This window comes from Salmo trutta, chromosome 5, assembly GCF_901001165.1.
Source record: "Salmo trutta chromosome 5, fSalTru1.1, whole genome shotgun sequence".
Lineage (NCBI taxonomy): Eukaryota > Metazoa > Chordata > Actinopteri > Salmoniformes > Salmonidae > Salmo > Salmo trutta.
This window is the reverse complement of record NC_042961.1, coordinates 39072952-39098110: the sequence shown is the minus strand read 5'-3', so window position 1 is coordinate 39098110 and position 25159 is coordinate 39072952. Positions and strand designations below refer to the sequence as shown.

Sequence of the window (25159 nt, the reverse complement as noted above, 5' to 3'; positions counted from 1 at the left end):
CTGGCGTGCGTCTTTCTACGGTGTCATTGGCGCGTTTGTCTGCGTTTCTGCTGACTCGTACGGGTGTGTGTTGTGTGCAGCGTGGGGAGACGGCTCTACACATGGCAGCCAGGGCAGGACAGGTGGAGGTGGTGCGCTGTCTGCTGAGGAACGGCGCCCTGGTGGACGCCAGAGCCAGGGTAACACATTTAACAACACCATTTACCACACAGTATTAGGCTGTTATCATCAGTGTTGAACTCTTCAAAGAAACCATCCAAAAAGTACCAACTGCGTCCACAAAAACATAATTAAACAGGGCTGTGAAATTAAACATTACAGCACTTTAACTCTGCCCGTTCATTTCATGTACTGTAAAGTCACATCACCCATAACCTCTATATCCGTCTCTAATAAAACTCATTTTCTGCCCGCTATAACCTCCATGTCTCTACCCCTGCAGGAGGACCAGACTCCCCTCCACATCGCGTCTCGCCTGGGGAAGACTGAGATAGTTCAGCTGCTGCTGCAGCATATGGCCCACCCTGACGCCTCCACGACTAACGGATACACACCCTTGCACATCTCAGCAAGGGAGGGGCAGGTGGACGTGGCTTCAGTGCTGCTAGAGGCAGGCGCCTCACACTCGCTGGCTACCAAGGTAGGTGGATACACAACACACACTTGTACATCTTGGTGCTATTTTTGTGGGGATTTTTTTTAATGGATGAAATATATCCCCTTCTTTCCTTGTGGATTTTATACGAAATATCTCTTGATTCACTGTATGGCATGTTTCACAGGCGCCCACTGTCAATATGAACTTCTATAATCTGGTTTAATCAGTGAAGGGTTAATGATGCTTTGGAGAACATCTGGGCCCTGCTCCTAAATTTTGCAAGAGGACATTGATGTTGTCATTGAATGATATTCAATGTGCATTGACGTGACAATATATCAGTGCTAATTTATTCATATGCTCTGGGCTCTGAATAAAAGCAATTGATGAGGCAGTAAAATCCACCTCTCATGATGGAGGTGCTCTCTCTTTCTTTCTCTCTCTCTCTCTCTCTCTTCTCTCCCTTCCCCCTCTTCTCCTTGTCTCGTGGGGGGAAATGGGCGTGGCACTGTTAGCGTGACAAACAGGACAGCGGATGCTCGGATGCTCATTGAACAACATCGTCCTAGCCTTAGGCATGCCCCTCTCTGCCTCTGTCCCCAATCACGTATATTTAATCTATTGGTTCACATTTGATAAATTCTCATCTTTATCTCCTGTTTTTCACAAGAGCCTCAGACATGACCGTCATTAGCGCCTCTCATTCTCTTCTCGTCTACACATTGTTTCTACTCGGATGGGCCATTACATCAGAAATGAACCAGCGTTACACAGACAAAGGATTCCCTCCCTTCACGGGCTGGGTCATAAACACTGTGGTCATGTGACACGGGAGAGCGCCCGTTGTCCTATCACAACAGCCCTGGCCTCCTGTCAATGTGACAATGGCTGAAGAGCACCGCCTGGTGGCTATATTGGGACTAGGTATTACTTGTAAGAGGGAGAGGCGAGGTTTGCGCTGCACCTTTTTGATTTTGGGTATTAACTACGATTGCATCAGCAATGTGGGTGTAGAGAGAATGGTTCTTATTGCGCATCTTATTCAATTGCATTACGTTTGGTTCACATACATCATTAGTTGGACATTCATTTTAGATCCATTTGGAAATGAGGCTGTTATGAAATGATTGCTTTTTTATATATTCCATGAGCCTGAAGATCTAGTTAGTGGTTGTTACAATCCATTATTAAATAGTCATCTGTATGTTGTCTCCATACAGAAAGGATTCACTCCCCTGCATGTGGCGTCCAAGTACGGAAGCCTGGATGTGACCAAACTTCTCCTGCAGAAAAGAGCCCCTCCCGATTCTGCTGGGAAGGTAAGCATCATTACCATAACTCAAACCCTAAATCATAGTATAGCTCTACATGTTATAGAGGGGAAAATATAACTACACAATAAAAGTACATTTCTCACCAGGTGTGTTATATTTTCACGATTTCGATTCAGATAATTCACTGACCTTGAAGGACTGTTATGGGATAAAGAATAGTCTATATCAAAGCTTTATTTGGCTAAATATTTTTTTTAAAGTCTGTTTGTATTTCTGTGTTGAGGCTATGTTGTCAGCGAGACTACCGGTGAGCATAGTTTGACCAAATCAACTTTCCGTTTGATTAACTACTGTTTATTCCTCTACTTTTAGGAAAGACAGATAACATATATTATTTTTATTATTTTTGAATAAGGACCCACCCAGCGATCCTCCTGCTGCTTGCTCTTTAATTGAAGTCTAATTCTCAATAACACGCTGTAATAGTACCCCGATAACACAGCTTATCATATGTGTGTGTGTGTGTTGACTAGCTAGCATTAATAGCTGCTTGCTCCGCTAACCAGCCTGGTTTAATCCAATACAGAATGGCCTCACGCCCCTCCATGTCGCAGCGCATTACGATAACCAGAAGGTTGCACTCCTGCTTTTGGACAAAGGGGCCTCCCCCCACGCCACGGCCAAGGTGAGACCTCCCGTCACTCAGAGACCACCATCCGTCCGTCCGTCACTGTCCTCAGAGGTGGGAGGACAGACGTCGGTCGACCTCGGGGTGGACGGTCAACGTAATTTTGAAGCTGTGTGTGTACGTGTGTGGACATCTTTTGGGGTATCTGTATAACTGAATTGATGTACTCTCGACCTTCCTCTCTCCTCCAGAATGGCTACACTCCCCTCCACATTGCGGCGAAGAAGAACCAGATGGACATAGTGGTGGTGCTGCTGCAGTACGGGGCCGAGACCAACATCCTGACCAAGCAGGGGGTCACCCCCCTACACCTGGCCTCACAGGAGGGACACGCTGACATGGCTGCCCTGCTCATAGAGAAGGGGACTCAAGTCAACGTCCCCACCAAGGTAGGCCTACCTCTTCCCATCCCTCTCGGTTTTAAACTGCTTATGTAACGCGGCCGTGGGCCGAGATTTGAACCCACTCCTCAACGACCCACACTTTAAAACTAAGACGTTAAAATTGTACATAGGCCTTCGTACTCACTGCTTCTGAGGGGTTCAAATGAACAGGGCCTCTGACGGTCGTCTTTCAATTCACTCTGTCATGTGGTCTCATTCCTTTCAAGTCTCCCTTTTAAAGTACCCTTGTGAATATAGTTACACGCGCAGTAAGGGCTTAATCCTATCAGGTGTCGTTGGCTTGGACTATATTAGATTCATCGATATCTTTGTGACATTTTGCAAGGAAGTAGGAGTTACACACACAGCTCTCAAGTTAGTATCCAGCATTCGGTTCTGATTTCAGAGCTGTAGCGTGGCATGTATGAATGTAACAGGAGTGAATTTGAGAGAAGGGGAGAGTGTCGTTTCAAGGCTATTTTAGGAAGAGTGTGAGACTGCTTGTGCCCTGAGCTGTAGAGGGCCGAGTCAGAGAGAGGGAGGTGGGAGGTTGATAAACTGCCGTGACGACCATGGATGTCTGCCCACACGTGTCACACCGAAGGCCCTGCCTGTCAGACACAGTCTTATTTAATGGTCCCTGTCTGTGGGCATGCATGCCCCTACACACACTTACAGTATACAGTACACTCTTAGAAGAAAGGGTTCTTCGGCTGTCCACATAGGATAACCTAGCCTGTCACTCAAAAACTCCTCCCTTTTTGTTTCCAGGTAGAACCCTTTTTGTTTCCAGGTAGAACCCTTTTGGGTTCCATGTAGAACCCCCTGTGGAGAGGGTTCTACATGGAAGCCAAAACAGTTCTACTTGGAACCAAAAGGGTTCTACCTGGAATCAAAAAGGGAGGAGTTTTTGAGTGACAGGCGAGGTTATCCTATGTGGACAGCCGAAGAACCTTTTTTTTTAAGAGTGTAGGCATGCACATACTATAAATACATACGCATATGAATACAGTTCATGCACACAATTGCATGTACACACATGCGTGCGCACACACGCACTTTACAGTCCCCCACCCACACACACACACACAAATACACTTTGTCTTTGAAATTTAGAGCAGGCAAGCAAGGTCACAGGGCTTCGTCTCCAGCAAAGCAGAAACCCAGATATGTTCCTCCTTTAAACCTTTTACAAACCATTCATTCTTCCTCCAGCTCCATCAGTCAACCCCAGACAGACCCTCCCACTGGGCACACACTGGTTGAATCAACGTTGTTTCCATGTCATTTCAATGAAATGACGTTGAACCAATGTGGAATAGACGTTGAATTGACGTCTGTGCCCAGTTGGGCTGAGTGGACGAAGATATATCGCTGCTTTACATGACCTCGTCTGCCTTGTCTCAGGGGTGCCAAGGACACGCACTCTGCATGAGAAGACCCCAAATACCCAGTCACATCTTTCCCCCCTGTCAACGCATTATTTCCTGTCCTGTAAAAGTCGCCTGTCACTCAAAAACTTCTCCCTTATTATTTAGGGGAAACCACATGACCTGCCCAGGAGAAACTACTGCCCATAGGTATACAGTAGGCTGATTTAATTCATGTAGAGAGGTGGAGAGTAACAAACGTATTGTTGTTTGTGTTCCTTCAGAGTGGCCTCACCTCCCTCCATCTGGCTGCCCAGGAGGACAAGGTGGCTGTGGGTGAGATACTGGCTAAACATGGAGCCAACCTGGACCAGCAAACTAAGGTATGGCGTACATTCATTTCATTTGAGCATTGACTGACCATTGTCCTGGAATACTGATAATATACAGTATGTCTCCATATTCTGTACCTCAGTATGCCAATGAATATCTGTTCCTCTTTTCATGATGTTAGTCGTAGATGTTTTGATACTAACTGTGATTTACCATTATCGCTCCAGTTGGGCTACACTCCTCTGATCGTAGCGTGTCACTATGGCAACGCCAAGATGGTCAACTTCCTCTTACAGAACGGTGCTAGTGTCAATGCCAAAACCAAGGTAACACACCATGCACAAAACTAACACAGTACACTCTTAGAAAAAAGGGTTTCAAAAGGGTTCTTCGACTTCGGTTCTCCGATAGGAGAACCCGCTTTGGTTTCAGGTAGAAACCTTTTGAGTTCCATGTAGAACCCTCTGTGGGGAAAAACTATTTTAGGTTCTAGATAGCACCTTTTTTAAAAAAGATACCTCTGGATTTTGAGAATGAGGCCCTTTATACAGTATACTTCCCGAGTCAGATTTCTATGTCTCTGTGTGCAGTTTGAAGGAAGTTGCCAACTAGCGCTAGTGCAATGACTGGAAGTCAATGGTAACTGCTAGCATGCTAGTAGATACCATAGACTTCCAGTCATTATGCTAACTCTAGTTAGCATTGGCTCGCGAAACTACCTCTAACTTCCTTCATACTGGATACAGATACATAAAAATGATATGCACGAGTTCATCTGACTGGGGAAGTAGATAAAGGACATCGTACCTAAATTCCCAAAGTTTCCCTTTAACTGTGTTATGAATGTTCAATAATGCATTATTTTCTTTGACAGAAAAGATAAAATGCTATCGTAAGGGTTCATACATCATTTCTAAAATGTTCAGGCCTGGCCAGACAGTCATTACTCTGTTTGACTTTCTCTTCTCAGAATGGATACACTCCCCTCCACCAAGCAGCACAGCAAGGAAACACACACATCATCAATCTTCTGCTGCAGAACGGAGCTAAGCCCAACAACATCACTGCGGTGTGTGGACTAGCTTCTGAACATACACACACCCCTCCCCCACACACAAACACGCATGCACATGCACACTGGCGCACACACACACACACTTATGTCTTTCTCCCGTCCTCTAGAATGGTAACACGGCTCTGGCCATCGCCCGGCGACTTGGCTACATCTCGGTGGTGGACACACTCAAGGTTGTCACCGAGGAGATCATTACCTCGACAACCGTGAGTCACACAACTATCACACGACTATCTCACTCCACTATCCCTAAAATAAGAGAATTCACACATGATTTCGCCTATCAAGTTGGAATGATCTTATTTTTGTTCATGTTGTTTAGACGGTGACAGAGAAACACAAGTTGAACGTCCCTGAGACTATGACTGAAGTCCTAGATGTCTCTGATGAGGAGGGTGAGTTTGCCACTTGATCCAGTCAGTATATGACCACAACCATGTATAGAGACTGTCATTCTAAACCTCAGTCCATTTATGTTTGCCCTACAAGAACTTCAGTTAACCCGACTTCATGTTCAAATCCTGCCCAAGTTTACTGTAGACACTGATCGACTAATTGGCTTTCTCAGTAAGCCTTCCCCATATCCTTCCCTGTTTTTCCCATTGCCCAATCCTACACAAAAAAAGGTAATATCTAGAACCTAAAAGGGTTCTTTGACTGTCCCCATAGGAGAACCCTTTGAAGAATCATTTTTGGTTCCAGGTAGAACCCTTTTGGGTTCCATGTAAAAACCCTTTCCGCAGAGGGTTCTACCTAGAACCAAAAATGGTTTTACCTGGAACCAAAAAGGGTTCTCCTATGGGGACAGCCGTAGAACCCTTTTGTAACCCTTTTTTTCCGGAGAGTCTAGTGTGTGTTGTGGTAGGCTAGTTTTCTCACTGTACTGTGTACTGTATAGGCCTACATACTGTACCCACAGTGCTGAAAGAGAGTGAGGATGATGTTCTGTCCGATGACTCCATGGATTTAGAAGGTACACCGTGTGAAGGTTGCCGTGGTGGTACCTATTGAAGAGGGTGTGACGGTTTGTTGTGGTCGTGGTAATTGGCATGGTGTGAGATTCCTCTGCGATGGTTGTGTAAAACGACCTGTCCATGGATGAGTGGTTGAGAGGACATACTTGAACCTGCACTAAACTCACCTACTGATATGGTCTGGATTCAAACATAGTGTGGTGAAACCAAGCTTGTGATAGGCACATTTAGGCCCACTTCTCTAAATGTGGAATACTGGTTCTCATTGCTGAAAGCATTAGTGCTGTCAACAAACCTTTATATTGACACTAGTGGTGGCTGTGCCCTCTTTAATGTCAATGCGAGAATGTTTTTGTTTTGTCACGCTTCTTAAATATCAGCTAAGGGGAAAAGGTGGATTTTAAAAGCATTTTAATAGCATATTCAGATCCCCCCCACTTCGAGACATGTTCTGAGGACTTAAGAAATGTTGCCCTTGGACTAGAGAGTGCCATTAAACTTCAAGCGAAAAGACACCAATTAAAGCGGCAAAAGCTCGCCTGTACAGAACTCAGGAAGATAGTTTCACCCTGAGTGTTGTCAGTTCAAAGCGGATTTCAAATCCCCACTCGGAAATGCAGTGATGTATCTCCTATCACATGCCATGGCTGTGAAAGCTACTTTTGAAATGCTACTAAGGGCTAACTTAACTTAAGCCTCCTTGAAAACACATGCCGATGCTTTACTGATTAATTCTGTACGGTTGATATTTATTAGCATTAGTGGGAATACTTGTTAAAGGCAGTTAGTTCCACTCTTCCAGGCCCTCTGTCATGGCTCATAAAGTTTGTGCATTTAGGGCCAATCTGTGTTTATGTGAACAGTCACCTCACTGACGTGGCAATGCATTACGGATATGGAAGATTTTTCTTTTTCCTGGCTCTTCCGGTTGCGCAGTGAATTCACTTTACTTCTCGAAGGAAACTTGGATTCTAAGAGTGGAGTGGTTGGCAGTGATTTTGGTGGAAAAAGGACACACCCTGTCAATAGTTGTGTTTTAGAAGCTGTCAGAAGAGGATTGGGTTTGGTTTTGCAGACAGTGTGGCTGTTCTAACCGACATCTCTTGGTATTGGATGTGTTGTAAATAACATTGCTTTGTGAGTATTTCTTCTCAACCCGCATCTTATAGCTTGCTTTACTCTTACAGTTGTGGTGCTACTGTGCGTATTACTAATCGTCGTCATAATGTGATTATATTGTGCCTGTTTTTCTTTTCTTTTGTTCCTTTTGTTCCTAACTTTTCATTCTCCAGGCAGTGGTTATGCTATTGACACAGGAACATCTCTATCAGCCTACAGTATGTTTCTCACTTGTTCTGCCAGCACCTCCTACAGTATGCTACCTGCTCCCCTTAGGCACTTTTCACACGATGGTGCCAACCCGAACTGTACTGTACTGGTTGAGATATATTCTTTTTCACACTGTCCTTTCCAGTTGGGTTCCGCTAATTTTGGTGGGGTTGGTGGATGCGTAACCAGGCCAGCACAGTACAGCTCGATTCAGTTTGGTTCAGCGCTGTAGTGGGGAAAGGGTATTAGTGACTCTGCCCCCTGCTGCCCAGTAGTGGTAACAGCAGCAGTAGAGCTTTATGATGTGGTGGAGACCAGGCAGAGATGAGCTGTGTCTCCCAGCTCATCTGTAGTGCTTCAGTAACTGTAAGCGCTTATATCTGATGACGAAAGGAAAGACGGTGTCTGTATGTGTGTGTGACTGTGTGTGTGTGTGTGTGTGTGTGTGTGTGTGTCACTAAGCCTCACGCTGACACACACACCCTAGGTAAGGGCTGGCCCCTGCGTGTATGTATGCTTGCTAACTGTAGTCACATCACAATGTCCCCTTCCCCCGACAATACCCGTATTCTCTTCCATGTGTCTCACCCGCATCCCTCTCTCCTCCAGGTGACGACACGATGACAGGGGACGGAGGGGAGTACTTGAGGGCAGAGGACCTGAGGGAACTGGGAGATGACTCCTTGCCTGGACAGTACATGGATGGGATGAACTACCTGCGCTTCAGTCTGGAGGGGGGGCGCTCTGACAGGTAGAATATATACACCGGATGAAGGAGAAGGGTGTGTGTGTGTGTGTGAGAGAGTATATGATCTAATTAGTGGTGAATGCACAAGTGTTTGTGAAGTTTCTGATGAATTTCAACTAATTTCTCTTCCTCCTGACCATGCTTACTGTACCTAGTCGAATGCAAAGGTATGTGCTATAAATTCTATTGTCTCTCTTTGATTGAGTTAGTCCACATCAGTTGCAGAACTACTGTAGTAGTTTTGAAGCAGTTTTTTTGCAGTACTACTCCGACTATCGCCTTCCATTGTTCCTTGATTTTACAGTAGTTCACTTGTGCCCATGTCTCATGGATATATTTGTGCCATATTGGGTGGTGAACACTGTTTTAGCTGTGTGTGATGTTTCCATGGCTACCTACGTCACATTTTCCACCTCTCCTCAGTTTGGACAGGTCCTACACTCCCAGTCACCACGGTTACTACTCTCCAAAACACGAAAGCATGATAGAGGAGATGCTCACCAGCCACAACGTAAGTAAAGAGTCAAACCTCTCACATCCACTACTGTGAAGGGATGAACCAGGCCTTGAGACTTAATCATCTATTGCAACGGAAACATACTGTGCATGCTATGCATTGCTCAAAGCAGTTGCTCTGCTCAATACAGAAAATATATTACTTTGATTCATAAGGTCGTAATGTCTTGACATTGAATAACTCCTGTATTGGAATGTAGAGAGTGCTCTTAGAAATGTACTTTATTTGACTGTAGATCATTCAAAGGGCAAGTTTGAGTTTAGATTAACGTTGCTGTCTATCTAGAGACGGGTACCGTAAAGTAGCGCAAGCTAACGTGTTATGGTGCAATGCATGTTACTGTTGTAAATTGCAATGTGACAATGTTATTGCGTCTGTCCATACTCAAATAAACGTAAAAAATAAAAAAGTAAAATAAAGTTGAAGTGCAATGTCTGTGTGTGTAACTGACTGTTGGCTGTGGCATGTCCTTAACAAGTGGCTCTTTGTTGGTTGCCAGGTGTCGTCTCTTGCCAGGGAAAATGAAAAGGACTCGTATCGTCTGAGCTGGGGCACAGAAAATCTGGACAATGTGGCACTGTCCTCCAGCCCCATCCACTCTGGGTAGGTACAGCGGGCACAGCAAGTACACAGAAGGGTTTTAACTATCAAAACAAAACAAAAAAAACTCATTTTGGTACAAAAGCTGCAACAGTTATCTGGTCTAACCCATCCTGAATACAGGTTTCCCTTGAGCCTAATGCATTCAGCCATGTTCAACAGGCACTAGAGCAATGGTGGGTCCAGGCAACTCGTTTATTATTTATTTATTTATGTTCTGAGGACAGAATCACGATCTTTTGTAATCCTACTCCAAGGCCCATCTGTTAAGCGGCTTTGGGGGATAACACTATGAAGAGCAGTAATGAATAATGTTAGCAGTCATTATAGACATATTAGTCTAATGCATTGTGATATGAAGATCCCCCTGTCATCCTCCGGTTAACTCTCTCTGCCATGCTAATTGGTAACAATGACGGAAGATAATCCCTCTTAGTGATAATGACACAACTCCTGAATCAGTAATGTAAGGCTACTGAGAGTGTCTCGAAGTACTGGTTTAGGACAAGCAGTACGACAAACATTTTTGAACATTGATCATTGTCCAAAGACACTGAGGATTCTGGTCCACAGGGATGGGGAGTATGGTTTATTTTCTTCTCTTTCAGCCCTAGAGATGTTTTCTTTTATATCCCTATCTATCTTTCTGTCTACGGTGCGTTCGGAAAGTATTCAGACCCCTTTGACTTTTTCCACATTTTGTTACGTTACAGCCTTATTCTAAAATGGATTAGCAATAAATAAAAAGTCCTCATCAATCTACACACAATACCCCATAATGACAAAGCGAGAACAGTATTTTTGCAAATGTATAAAAGATTAAAAAGACAAATACTTTATTTACATAAGTATTCAGACCCTTTGCTATGAGACTCAAAATTTAGTTCAGGTGCATCCTGTTTCCTTTTATCATCCTTGATGTTTCTACAACTTGATTGGAGTCCACCTGTGATAAATTCTATTGATTGGACATGATTTGGAAAGGCACATACCTGTCTATATCAGGTCCCACAGTTGACAGTGCATGGCAGAGCAAAAACCAAGCTATGAGGTCGAAGGAATTGTCCGTTGAGCTCTGAGACAGGATTGTGTCGAGGCACAAATCTGGGGAAAGCTATCAAAAAATGTCTGCAGCATTGAAGGTCCCCAAGAACACAGTGGCCTCCATCATTCTTAAATAGAAGAAGTTTGGAACCACCAAGACTCTTCCGAGAGCTGTCCTCCCGGCCAAACTGAGCAATCGGGGGAGAAGGGTCTTGGTCAGAGAGGTGACCAAATACCCGTTGGTCACTCTGACAGAGCTCTAGAGTTCCTCTGTGGAGATGGGTGAACCTTCCAGAAGGACAACCATCTCTGCAGCACTGCACCAAGCATGCCTTTATGGTAGAATGGCCAGACGGAAGCCACTCCTCAGTAAAAGGCACATGACAGCCTGCTTGGAGTTTAGCAAAAGGCACCTAAAGGACTCTCAGACCATGAGAAACAAGATTCTCTGGTCTGATGAAACTAAGGTTGAACTATTTGGCCTCAATGCCAAGCGTCACGTCTGGAGGAAACCTAGCACCATCCCTACGGTGAAGCATGGTGGTGGCAGCATCATGCTGTGGGGATGTTTTTCAGCAGCAGGGCCTGGGAGACTAGACAGGATTGAGGGAAAGATGAACGGAGCAGAGTACAGAGAGAACCTTGATAAAAACCTGCTCCAGAGCCCTTAGTACCTCAGACTGGGGCGAAGGTTCTCCTTCCAACAGGACAACGATCCTAAGCACACAGCCAAGACCACGCAGGAGTGGCTTTGGCACAAGTCTCTGTATGTCCTTGAGTGGCGCAGCCAGAGCCTGGACTTGAACCCGATCAAACATCCCTGGAGAGACCTGAAAATAGCTGTGCAGCGACGCTCCCCATCCAACCTGACAGAGCTTGAGAGGATCTGCAGAGAAGAATAGGAGAAACTCCCCAAATACAGGTGTGCCAAGCTTGTAGCATCATACCCAAGAAGACTTGAGGCTGTAATCACTGCCAAAGGTGCTTCAACAAAGTAATGAGTAAAGGGTCTGAATACTTATGTAAATGTGATATTTCACTTCTTTTATTTTTTATAAATGTGTCATTATGGGGTATTGTGTGTAGATTGATGAGGGAAAAAATGATTTAATCAATTTTAGAATAAGGCTGTAACGTAACAAAATGTAGAAAAAGTCAAAGGGTCTGAATACTTTCCGAATACACTGTATATTTCTTTATTTCGATTCAGCTCGCACTCTCTCTCTCTCTTTCTCTGTCTCATGGGGTCTCTGTTCTGTTTTCAGCCATTCCTCTCCGTGCCATGATCATGGCGACAGCAGGTGATCTACTGCACCTTGGTTTCCTCCTCTTCATCCTCCTCTTCACAATCCTCCTCCTTTCTTTCACAGTGTGCTCTCCTTCTAGAGAGATGTGTTTGTTTCTGTTGTTGTTTCACAAATGCCTGTCTTGCGAGTGCAGCACTACTAACAGATGTTTCCCATGTTCCACTATTCCCCCGTTTTAGCTTTTGATCACTTGGACATTTGTCAACGTTTATATACATTTTTACACAGGCCTCTTTGTAAGGGACATTATTTGCTCCTAGTGCTGCATCAAAGAGTCACACACATTGCCTCATCATCATTGGTCAGCCATTGTGTCCATCTTGGTTGAATCCTGTTGACTCATGGTGGCCATTTTGTTTGTTGTTTAATTGTGTTTGGTCGATTCACAGCTGCAAGGTCTAGGGCTCTATTCATTAAGATCTGCTTCAGCCGACATCCGTATAGCGGTTGTTTTGGTGGTGTCAGAGCTTGAGGTGGTACTGCGTTAGAGCTGTCAAGTCCACAAGCGGCTCCTGGCATTATAGCCTACCTGAAGTGGACATTGCCGTTGGCTGCACAGAGTTGCATTAAGAGAAATCCCATGCAGCCTTGTTAACAAGTTTGAACGCTGGGATGTGAGATGTAATCTTCACCTCAATTAGGCCGATACAATCCTCATTATTAAGTTGAATGATTTTCAATTTGAGTGTCATTATTTTTACATAGCCTATATTTTCTCATTCTGGAATTCTAACGCGAGTGGGATGGGTGTTGCTTCGTGACACTGCTAAAACATCAGCTATGCGGGTGAATCCAGGCTCCTTGTGTTTTTGTGTTTGATATAACCAATCTCCATGTTTGCCGTTGTACCGTATTGTTCAGTCTGCGTGTTGGAGTGTTATTGTAATGGTTTGTTTGCTTTACCATAACGTACTGGTGTCACCGGTGAAGCGCAGTATGTGGTGTCACACCCATTCCCCTCTCACTCACAGTCTGGTGTTTGTGCATGTAGGTATGCAGTGAAACTGTAATTCTTATGTTTGTGTGTTTTAACATGGATTCATATTTGTCTGTATATTTTCACCCCCCAAAAATCGTATTTTGCTGAAAGTTATGTAAGTTATCTGTGTAAAGGGAAATACAAAGATATACTGTATTTGTCACAATGCTTAAAAATATATTTTTCTTCATTTTGTAAACATCACATCTGCCCCCGCCCATTCCCGTAACAGCTTCCTGGTTAGCTTCATGGTGGACGCCAGGGGCGGAGCCATGCGGGGTTGCCGCCACAACGGCCTGCGCATCATTATCCCGCCGCGGAAGTGCAGCGCGCCCACGCGGGTGACCTGCCGGCTGGTGAAGAGGCACCGCCTGGCCACCATGCCCCCCATGGTGGAAGGAGAGGGCCTGGCCAGCAGGCTGATCGAGGTGGGGCCCGTCGGAGCCCAGTTCCTCGGGTAAGAAAATATGGGATGGAGGGAGGGGGTAAAAGTGTGAAAGAGAGAGGAAGTTTTATAGAGGGGCATGATGTCAGAGAGGGAGAATGAAAGAGAGCGAGGAGATGTCAGAGATTATGATGCATGTTGTGAGAGTCCAAGACTCAAGAGTGAGTGAGGTGAGAACGCTACGAGGGAAAAGGAAAAGAGACAGTGTGCGTCAAAGGACACTATAGTTCTACTGTATGAATGAAAACCTGAGAATGTTGCTGCCCCTCTTCCTTTTCTCAGATTAATTTCACCCTGCCTCTGCCTTACTAAAACGGTCTATGCTCTTTGCTTCTTCCCAGTGGCAGGGGCCTTGCTTGTTTTCTTTTTAAACAGCATTCTAGCTCTAACTCAACCATTTTTTAGGAAACTAACTGTTTCTATAAGACACATGGAAACAAAAAACTCTGCAAGGAAGCAGAAAACTGCAAAAGAACATTGCTCCATGATTGATTTGATATGTAGGTTACCACTAAGAGAGGCTGTCTACCGATAATATATTACTGCCCCCTGATGGTTGAAGTTCATAATAACTTCCACTTTGAAAGCTCTGTGTATTTAAAGCCCTAAGTATTTACCATGATGTCCTGATGACGGCCTCCACTCCACTCAGCCAAAAGTCTTTCACAAACCCCAACTAGTCACCCATTATTCTGACTACTTCCGCTCTCTCTCCCCCACTGCTGCTAACGGACGGTTGGTCTCACAGTAAACTGCACCTTCCCACTGCCCCACCCCCTCTTAACGAGGGTGAGAGCCTCGTTAGCCGCATCCTGCAGCTCGGGCCACCCGGGACAAAATTCCTTGGGTAGGGGACAACAAAACATATGAAACAATCCATGGACGCTACTGGTTCCATTTTATAGCCTCCTCCTTTTATGTTTTGACTCTCTGTGATATGTTGTGTCTGTGACCTCACCTGTATGCTATGTGTGCTAGTGTCGTGCTGGGCCATGTTTCCCAAAAGTTCATCGTTAGGAGCATTGTTAACCTTCGTAGGAGCGTCGTTAAAATCCCCGAGCTGTTTCCCAAAACCAGCGTTATTAACGTTTGCACTTGAAAACGCTCGTAATCTAACGCCTGACTCAAACCACTCTTAGAACAGCTAAGTGTGTCTTTAGAATCGCATGGTTTATCCGTCGCCCTGACCGCCGAAAACTTCAGAAAAGTTACAAAAAGTTGACAAATGTTTTTGCAATTGATACAAACAAGTTACGTATAAAAAGATGCTTCAAATGAAAACTGAGATGGCTTCCTTAAAATATAAATATGTTCAATCAATTGAGTTCTATTTTGCTACTTGTAGGCTGCTGTCTGTAATTTGTCTCAATGTATTTCGTGATGTGTAGTCTAACATGTGCGCAATGATGTGCGAAATCGGTGATTTAGTGCATTTTTATTGGGTAAAGCATTTTCAATAAGCCGCCTCAATATTTGCAGCCGTAGGTGGTAATATCTCTCTAGTAGCTGATCCGTCATCAGTTTTGTGAAATAATGATAATGTTACGGTAAGATTTAAATGGAGAAAGCTGATCCGAGAGCAGCGCCTCCTTTCTTTCGATCCCATCAGTACCGACACATGCTCCAACGACGCACTTAGCGACCGTGGTGTTTTGGGATGCGCATGTTATATCTTCGGGCCGTTGTAGGAAAGATGCATCGTTAAAGCACTTGTAAGCTTTAAGTTCCATCGCTATCGGTAAACCGGGCCCAGGTGTCTTGCCCCACTTGTGCTCTCTGTCGTAGCATCCCAGACACTACATTGTATGTTTCTTTTGTTCCCCAGTTACTTTTCGGCTCCTTACCTTGTGGTTGGCTTTCTATGTTTAGTGCTGTCTGTCTGCCTGTTCAACCTCATAGTTTTATTGGTTCATTTGATATCTTGGTGGATGTTTAGCATGACTGTCCCATAAGCATTTGTAGTTGACACACTGTACTGTGCTCATCAGGTGAGTTGTTAGAAATGTGGTTGCTTACACACACCCTTTACACACACACCCACGCATATATTGTACACACACATACATATATATTGTACACACACATACCCCCCTCCCCATCTCCACCCACACACACACACTCACCGTGCTCCCTGTCCCTGGTCGCAGGCCTGTAGTCGTGGAGATCCCTCACTTTGCTGCCCTGAGGGGGAAGGAGAGGGAGCTGGTGATCATGAGGAGTGAGACAGGAGAGAGCTGGAAGGAGCACCACTGTGAACACACCGAGGAGGAGCTCAACCAGATCCTCAACGGCATGGACGAGGGTGAGTGTGATGTCGTCAACGCGAGACAACACTTAGTGATCATCGTCATTAGAGGCCATTGCCAAGAGTCCCTGCTCAAATACTTTGGAGAAGCATTCCCTCCTGCCTCCCTTTCTTGGAGTATTCACTGATCTAAAATGGCTGGATAGGTGAAAGTGAGGATTACACCAACCCAGTCATGTGAGCAGTGATTACTCCAAGGGGGAGGAAGGAAGAAATCATTAACAAAGTATTTCAACAGAGCCATAATCTGAATCAATGTCAAATTAACCACCATTCCTTCTGTCCTCCTCTCCAGAACTGGACCCTCCAGAGGAGCTGGAGAAGAAGCGTATCTGCCGCATTATCACCAGGGACTTCCCCCAGTACTTTGCGGTGGTGTCCCGGGTCAAACAGGACAGTAACCTGATTGGTCCAGAGGGGGGCATCCTCAGCAGCACGGTGGTGCCTACGGTCCAGGCGGTCTTCCCAGAGGGAGCCCTCACCAAGAGGATCAAAGTGGGACTACAGGTCATTTACTTCAAATATTCTCTTCATAAAGTGAAAACACCATTTCATTTGAGTGTCTGTAAAATGTTCTCAAACTTATTTTCCCAATTAATGGGGGCCTATGGCATGAGCGGCAGTCAGAGTTATAATCAAAAAGAATGGCACGTTTCTTGATTCTGAGGCAGAGCTTTAATGGAGCAAAAGTTAAATACGTTGAGTATTTTATGATTACTACACTATCATGTTTTATCAACGTCATAATCCATATTTTAACGCCAAAGCCGATCCAAGGTATCTCTAATATCAGTCTACTTCTAAAGCCATTACCTGTCATCCCCAGGCTCAGCCAATGAACGCGGACGTGGTGAAGAAGCTCCTGGGGAACAAGGCTACGTTCAGCCCCATCGTGACCCTGGAGCCCCGGAGGAGGAAGTTCCATAAACCCATAACCATGACCATCCCCATCCCCAAGAGTAACACTGACCCAGTGGTCAACGGCTTCGGAGGGGACCAGCCTACCCTGCGCCTCCTCTGTAGTATCACAGGTTAGAGAGAAGGGTGGATTGAACGCACACACACATATACACAGATATATAGAGAACCAATCAAATGTTTGGACACAGCTACTCATTCAAGGGTTTTTATTTATGTTTTACTATTTTCTACACTGTAGAATAATAGTGAAGACATCAAAACTATGAAATAACACGTATGGAATCATGTAGCAACCAAAAAAGTGTTCAACAAATCAAAATATATTTTAGATTTTAGATTCTTCAAAGTAGCCAACCTTTGCCTTGATGATTGTGTTGCACACTCTTGGTATTTTCTCAACCAGCTCCACCTGGAATGCTTTTCCAACAGTCTTGAAGGAGTTTCCACATATGCTGAGCATTTGTTGGCTGCTTTTCCTTCACTCTGCAGTCCAACTCATCCCAAACCATCTCAATTGGGTTGAGGTCGGGTGATTGTGGTGGCCAGGTCATCTGATGCAGCACTCCATCACTCTCCTTCTTGGTCAAATAGCTCTTGGAGGTGTGTTGGGTCATTGTCCTGTTGAAAAACAAATGATAGTTCCACTAAGCGCAAACCAGATGGGATGGCGTATCGCTGCAGAATGCTGTGGTAGCCATGCTGGTTAAGTGTGCCTTGAATTCTAGATAAATCACAGAGTCACCAGAAATGCACCATCACACCTCCTCCTCCATGCTTCATGGTGAGAACCACACATGCGGAATTCATCCGTTCACTTACTCTGCGTCTCACAAAGACAAGGCGGTTGGAACCAAAATCTCAAATTTGGACTCATCAGACCAAAGGACAGATTTCCACTGGTCTCATGTCCTTTGCTCGTGTTTCTTGGCCCAAGCAAGTCTCTTCTTCTTATTGGTGTCCTTTAGTAGTGGTTTCTTTGCAGCAATTTGACCATGAAGGCCTGATTCACGCAGTCTCCTCTGAATAGTTGATGTTGAGATGTGTCTGTTACTTGAACTCTGTGAAGCATTTATTTGGAATGCAATTTCTGAGGCTGGTAACTCTAATGAACTTATCCTCCGCAGCAGAGGTAACTCTGGGTCTTCATTTCCTGTGGCGGTCCTCATAAGAGACAGTTTCATCATAGCGCTTGATGGTATTTGCGGCTGCACTTGAAGAAACTTTCAAAGTTCTAGAAATGTTTCGTATTGACTGACCTTCATGTCTTAATGTAAGGATGGACTGTCATTTCTCTTTGCTAATTTGAGCTGTTCTTGCCATAATTTGGACTTAGTCTTTTACCAAATAGCGCTATCTTCTGTATACCACCCCTAACTTGTCACAACACAACTGATTGGCTCAAATGCATTAAGAAAGAAAGAAATTCCACAAATGACCTTTTAACAAGGCACATCTGTTCATTGAAATGCATTCCAGGTGACTACCTCATAAAGCTGGTTGAGAGAATGCCAAGAGTGTGCAAAGCTGTCTTCAAGCAAATGGTGACTACTTTGAAGAATCTCAAATATAAAATATACTTTTTTGGTTACTACATGATTCCATATGTGTTATTTCATAGTTTTGATGTCTTCACTATTATTCTACAATGTAGAAAATAGTAAAAATAAAGAAAAACCCTTGAATAAGTAGGCGTGTCCAAACTTTTGACTGGTACTGTACATACAGTGGTTCCTCCTTTAAAAGTTGTGAGCTTACACCACAGGACTTAGAGGTAATTTGTGGTTTAGTACTGTACCCTGCATCACCACTTCATTGCTCCAGACCAGCACAAGGGGGAGTTAGAGCGCTGATTATGCTTTTGGGTCCTACTGTGTCTCTAACTGACAATAAATGGGCGACATAAACCTAAATAGAAACTGATAAATTGTGCATGACTTCAGTATTACTTACTAAAGCTGTTGTTACACCAAGGTTTTATTATTTTATTTGGTTAGGATTATTTTGCTCTTACTGTAGTACTGTAGCCCCACTCCCGACATGGTCATGTTGTACAATGTCTGAGTGGTATAACAGTCTTAGACACTGCATTTCAGTGTAAGTTGTGTTGCTACAGATGCTGGTTCAATACCCGTGCTGTCCTCGACTGGGAGACCCATGAGATGACTGTAGGTTTTTGGTTTCTCTCCCTTTGGAAACAGAAATAAATAATTCTAAATAACAAACTGGCTTTATTTACAAATTAGTAACAATGTCTCACCCCATGTTCAAGAATGGCCTTTTTCTTGCTCATTTTACGTTATTTGAAGACAAAATCATCACCAAAATATTTATGGTGCATTTCACTAATAATGGCGCTGACTAGGGAAACGTTCCCTCTGTTCTGTTCTTAGTGCCAGTATGCACGTTCAAACTAAAACAATGTAGCTAATAATGGCATCTTTATGCTTTCATGAATAAAATAATTATAAAAATGCAGATGTTTATGTAGTTATGGATCCATAACGAATTACTATGTGAATAAATATCAATGAATTACAGAAATATTGGAACAAAGTTGTCTAATGAAGGCAAACAAATTGTTGCCATGAGGTGGCTTTTGGTTTTAATTTAGAATCCAACAATCCTCTATATGTAATTATTGGCGGAGAGTCACGTCATATTTTTCAATATAATGTAGGCCTACCGTAGGCGACATGAGTCTCACTAGTAATGAGTAATGTGCTGTTAAAAGTGGTGTAGGTCTTATTTATTTAAAGAGCATATTGAAGTTAGAAGCAATAGCCTACAACTATTTTAGCACCGTTTTGCGGTGCTCTGAGACAAGTATGGGGACTGGTCTTGATAAATCAATTTGATTTTTATTTTCACCGAATCTCCGTTTGGGTATTGGTTAGACTACAATTAGAAGTGAGGGTGCAGAAATGTTATGCTCTTAGTTTAACCTTTATTTAACTAGCCAAGTCAGTTAAGAACAAATTCTTATTTACAAGGACAGCCTTCTCCTTCCTCCCTGTTGGGGAATTGAACCCCGGTCTCCCGCAGGACACTGGATTCTTTAGCTAAATAGCCCAGTTGTCACGTCCTGGCCAGTATAAGGGTTAATTGTCATTTTAGTTTGGTCAGGACGTGGCAGAGGGTATTTGTTTTATGTGGTTCAGGGTGGTGTGTTAGTTAAGAGGGCGTTTGATTTATTATTTCCGGGTTTTGAGTTATGGTCTATGTTGATGTATTTCTATGTGTAGTCTGGTTGATCTGTTTCTTGTTTTGCCGAGTGAGCCTTTCAAGACTGTTTCGGTGTGCGTAAGTTCGTTTCGTTTTGTTGTTTTGGTGTGTTCATTCTAAGTTAATAAATGTCAAGATGAGCGTACACATACCTGCTGCGTTTTGGTCCTCCATTTCCAACGACAAACGTGACACCAGTACTGTACTCCCGACCGTCACGTTGTACAGCGGCAAATTTTCCATTCCATCCTAACGGAAACCCAGAAGGTTTTTCGTTTTCCTTGGAATAGAAACACTATAATATTAATCTATATAATTAAGCAAGTGCCAATCAAAAGTTTGGACACACCTACTCATTCCAGGATTTTTCTTTATTTTTACTATTTTCTACATTGTAGAATAATAGTGACAACATCACAACCATGAAATAACACATATTTAATCAGTTAAGAACAAATTCTTATTTACAAGAACATCCTACTCCTTCCTCCCAGTCGGGGAATTGAACCCCAGTCTCCCGCTTGCCCGTCACTGAGAAAGTCTGAACATGGCCTGCTCTCCCTTATGTAAGGAATTAGGCACTTTCCCATGTTTACTATATTATGTATTGTAGGCTATGTTTACTTCTCAGACTGCACAGTAGCCTAATAAACAAATGCAAGTGGCTTATATCTTCAAAATGTTTTAAATGCTTTATTATCCAAATGTAAAAGCATATACTGTACAGTACTGTATTTCTTTGTCAGCATCTTTATGCTTTCGTTAATAAAATTATGATAAAAATCCTCTTTCAAAATGCAGATGTTGATTTAGTTATGGATCCATAATGAATTACTACTGGAATAAATATCACTGAATTACAGAAATATTGGAACAAAGTTGTCTAATGAAGGCAAACAAATTGTTGCTTACTGGAAAATACTCTATCAAACACACATGGTCACGTTGTACAGAGTCATTATGGCTATTAGCAGGGCTATATTTTGGCCTTTATTAATATTTTTTGGGCCTTTATTCAGATTACAATCGCTCACTGTTGTTTTTTATAAAACAAAATAATAATTAAAAAAAAATATATATATATATATATATATAGCTGTGGACGTCTATTTCAACACCGTTTCGCGCTGCTCTGAGACAAACATGGAGAAACGAAAATGTTCAATTATATTCCATGATATTCTTAAGATATATGTGTTGACTGAATATAAGGAAGTGATGTCTGCTAAATAATCAAGTTAGGTTTCTCCAGAAATAAATAATTCTAAATAACAAACTGGCTTTATTTATACATTTGTGAGAATGTCTCACCCCATGTTCAAGAATTGCCTTTTCTCAATCACTCTAGGTTAAATGAAAACGAAATCTCCAAAGCGATTATTATTATTATTATTATTATAATTCATTCATTTAGAATTATATAAAAGCCCCTTAGATATTCTCACAGATCAGGTTTGCCCTAACAAAAAATGCCCCTTCGATATTAATTTAGAATCCTCCAATCCTCTAAATGTAATTATTTGCGGAGAGTCACGTGATTGAAAAAAATATTTTTAGACATACTGTAGGCCTACCTTAGGCAAAAGGAGTATTGGTTACACTACAGTTAGGGTGTGGAAATGTTATGCCCCTTAGATATTAATTTAGAATCTTCCAATCCTCTTATGCTGTAGCCTACTCCCGACCGTCACGTTGTACTGCGCAATATTATCCATTCCATCCTAACGGAAACCCTGAGGGTTTCGTTTTTTGTTTTTCTTGGAATAGAAACACCATAATATTCATCAAATTAATTAAGCCAAATGTCTTTAAATCAATCCCATGTACTATGTTATTACAAGAAATGTTTTAAATTCTCTAGTAATGCCAATATGGGAGACTATCAAATGCTTCTCAAAGTCACCCTCTGGTGATCAAACTAGTACTAACTTGCATTAACGTAAAAAATAACTGGCAATTAAATAACGTGCCATAGATTGCTGCAGCAGCCCGCAAGGTATGCTGCAGTATGACAACTTTTAAAGGAGGAACCACTGTACATACATACGTACATACATACATACATACATACATACATACATACATACATACATACATACATACATACATACATACATACATACAAACTGTACACACACACTGACACACTCGCACACACACTGCAGGGACACACACAAACCATGATGTCTGTAGCTAACCTTCTAACATTTTTCAATTGTATTCTTCTTCAAAGGTGGAACGACGCCAGCCCAATGGGAGGACATTACAGGAACCACGCCCCTAACGTTCATCAACGACTGTGTCTCCTTCACGACCAACGTGTCGGCCAGGTTCTGGCTGATAGACTGTCGGCAGGTGCAGGAGTCAGTCAGCTTCTCCACTTCGGTCTACAGGGAGATCATCTGTGTTCCCTACATGGCCAAGTTCGTCATCTTCGCCAAGACCCACGACCCCATTGAAGCGCGGCTCCGCTGCTTCTGTATGACTGACGACAAGATGGACAAGACCCTCGAGCAACAGGAGAACTTCACAGAGGTGGCCAGGAGCAGAGACGTAGAGGTGGGTGTCATGGTAGAGGTGTGGTCAAGCGCTAGGAGGGATGTACCTTTAAGCTCTTATCTTTCTGTGGTATTCCCTTCTAAAAATATTGTATTTTCCAGTGAAAGGTGTAGTAAACTGCCAGGGATGGGTTTGGTATGTTTCTATCCTCAGCTAATATAAATGTGTCTGATGTGTGCTTCTCTTCAGGTCCTGGAGGGCAAACCCATCTATGCAGACTGCTTTGGCAATCTGGTCCCTCTCACCAAGAGTGGCCAGCATCATCTCTTCAGCTTCTTTGCCTTCAAAGAGAACAGGCTGGCACTCTTCATCAAGGTGAGTATTACTGGGCCATCATTCATACACTCTTCCATATCATTTACTTTATTACAAACTAGTCATGCATCGTAAACTGTATGTTAATTGATTGACTGACTGACGACAATGATTTCGATGATTCCACAGATCCGAGACAACACTCAGGATTCATGTGGCCGTCTGTCCTTTATGAAAGAACCCAGGTCTTACAGAAGTCTGGCCCACAACGCCATATGCAACCTGAACATCACGCTACCATCCTACTCAAAGGTAAGAACACGGTAACATTACCTCCACCTAAACACACAGCCTAGGATACACCTAGGACTTGGAATTGTTCCTGATCATGTGGCCTTACCAGGACAAATCTGGGTCCTGTATAGCACACCAGCAGTTACCATTGCATGCCTGAGTGTTCGTCATTGCTGACTTAAGTTAAATAGATTGATTGACTTGTGTATTCAAGAATAACTGAGTATTCAAGTCCTTAACTAGCATTTCCCACAGGTACATTAATATCTTCTTAACAGTGTGTTGCTTGCATACTAACATGCAAAATCTGCACTCGTGACATGCTCATAGCATGCTATCTTCCTTCAAATTTTAATTGGGGTTTGTATTCCCCAAAATCATTTGTACACCTTTTAACTGTGACTGATTTATTTTAAGCAACAAGCATTACTATATGTGAGTGCTGGTAGCTGTCTTAAAGTATAACATGAATCTCTTCTCCTTTGAGAGGTCTTTCAAGTTTACTCTGACCCCGACACCCTTCCCAAAACAACATTGATTGGCCACAAACCTTCAAGTCTGTCGCTATGGTAACATTGCTTTGCCCGTTCTCTTTTTTCCTCCCCCTCCTCTACCTTTCTCTATTTGTCTATCTGTCTCTTTCTGCTTCTTGCTGCTTCTTGCACCCCAAAGGAATCTGATTCAGACCAAGAGGCTGAGGAAGAGGTAATATTGTGCCCCTCTTCTTCCCCACTAACTGTTTAGTTGTTCATGTTTTTTGGGGGTTTTTTTTCAGGCCAGAAACATGTCGCTAGACGTTCACTATTTTGTCTGTCATTTAGCTCTATGTTAGGTATTAGAAAGGAATGCAACGCATACTCCATGTTACTGCTCATAAGCGTGCTTGTCCCTTGTAGCAGTGTGTCTTTTAGATACTAGTCTTATTCATCGGGATAGTAATTCTATGTCCAGTTACTTATTTTCTTCCTGTAGCAAAGGTAGCAAATGTGTACATAATATTGCCTACATTTTTTCTTACAAGGTGATGGAAATGGTATTAATAGTGAGTGCAATGTTTGTATTCCTCTTTACAGATTGGCAGGAAGCTCGAGAAATGTAAGTCATTTACTCTTTTTTTTTTGATAACACTTTTAACTGCTTTTTTCTAAACTATACTAAAAGGTTCTAAACTCTTGCTATTGAACTTTTAACTGTTATAATATGGCTGCATTACTCAACCAGTTGAATATGACATTGCTTTGATAATTGCGTTATAACCATGCCATAGATTTAGACAATCCCAATGATGTTATGCTAGTTGACTATTGTAGAGAGCAATACAGAATGATAACCAGAGCCTAATGCGTAAACATTGTGCTTCATATCACCCTTGTTAGCTAAGCTGTAACACAAGCGCTTCTTTTTCAAAGCCCTTTAACTTCTACATGTTTGTCTTTGTCACAAAAACAAAACAACACAAATGTCACTCCGCCCCACCAAGGCAAGGTTACGCCAACAACTTCATCAGGCGTAAACTTGTTCAATATCTCAATTGACACATCGCTGCACCAGTGTCTTCATGTTGACTTTCTCCTCTGCCGTTTTCAATTTGGGACACATGGAGAGTTCAAACAGAGATACTACGCACATGAATCAAACTCTCATTCATACTGTGGTGATGTTTATGTGACAACAGAATAGTACCCCCCCCCCCCCCCCCCCCCCACCAAGTTACTGTAGTACCTGAATGGCAAAGCAAACTGTAGTCTAGCTTTCTACCCCTCCCGATCCCCTCGTTCATACCCTGTCCATGTAGTGTTTTATATTTTGCCTCTAATTCATGAATGCATTTATCATTAATCATAGTCAAGTGCCTCAGTATAGCTGGCTGGATATCTACATATGTTTGGCACTGTATACAATATATAGAATATGGAAAATATGCACATACCTTCAAAAC

General features: G+C 43.1%; 1 protein-coding gene across 1 annotated transcript in view; it reads left to right on the top strand.

Moving 5' to 3' along the window:
- LOC115194125 (ankyrin-2) overlaps window positions 1-25159 on the top strand; it is a 108303-nt gene that overhangs the window by 50724 nt on the left and 32420 nt on the right. Inside the window, exons 14-40 of the mRNA XM_029753528.1 lie at window positions 81-179; window positions 443-640; window positions 1819-1917; window positions 2459-2557; window positions 2752-2949; window positions 4598-4696; window positions 4874-4972; window positions 5617-5715; window positions 5829-5927; window positions 6044-6116; window positions 6620-6694; window positions 7988-8032; window positions 8634-8775; window positions 8928-8939; window positions 9196-9283; window positions 9789-9892; window positions 12199-12234; window positions 13452-13676; window positions 14413-14511; window positions 15812-15966; window positions 16265-16476; window positions 16796-17000; window positions 22346-22671; window positions 22861-22986; window positions 23116-23238; window positions 23893-23925; window positions 24294-24315. Coding sequence (XP_029609388.1) covers window positions 81-179; window positions 443-640; window positions 1819-1917; window positions 2459-2557; window positions 2752-2949; window positions 4598-4696; window positions 4874-4972; window positions 5617-5715; window positions 5829-5927; window positions 6044-6116; window positions 6620-6694; window positions 7988-8032; window positions 8634-8775; window positions 8928-8939; window positions 9196-9283; window positions 9789-9892; window positions 12199-12234; window positions 13452-13676; window positions 14413-14511; window positions 15812-15966; window positions 16265-16476; window positions 16796-17000; window positions 22346-22671; window positions 22861-22986; window positions 23116-23238; window positions 23893-23925; window positions 24294-24315 — 3190 coding nt within the window. The remainder of the gene's footprint in view (window positions 1-80; window positions 180-442; window positions 641-1818; window positions 1918-2458; window positions 2558-2751; window positions 2950-4597; window positions 4697-4873; window positions 4973-5616; window positions 5716-5828; window positions 5928-6043; window positions 6117-6619; window positions 6695-7987; window positions 8033-8633; window positions 8776-8927; window positions 8940-9195; window positions 9284-9788; window positions 9893-12198; window positions 12235-13451; window positions 13677-14412; window positions 14512-15811; window positions 15967-16264; window positions 16477-16795; window positions 17001-22345; window positions 22672-22860; window positions 22987-23115; window positions 23239-23892; window positions 23926-24293; window positions 24316-25159) is intronic.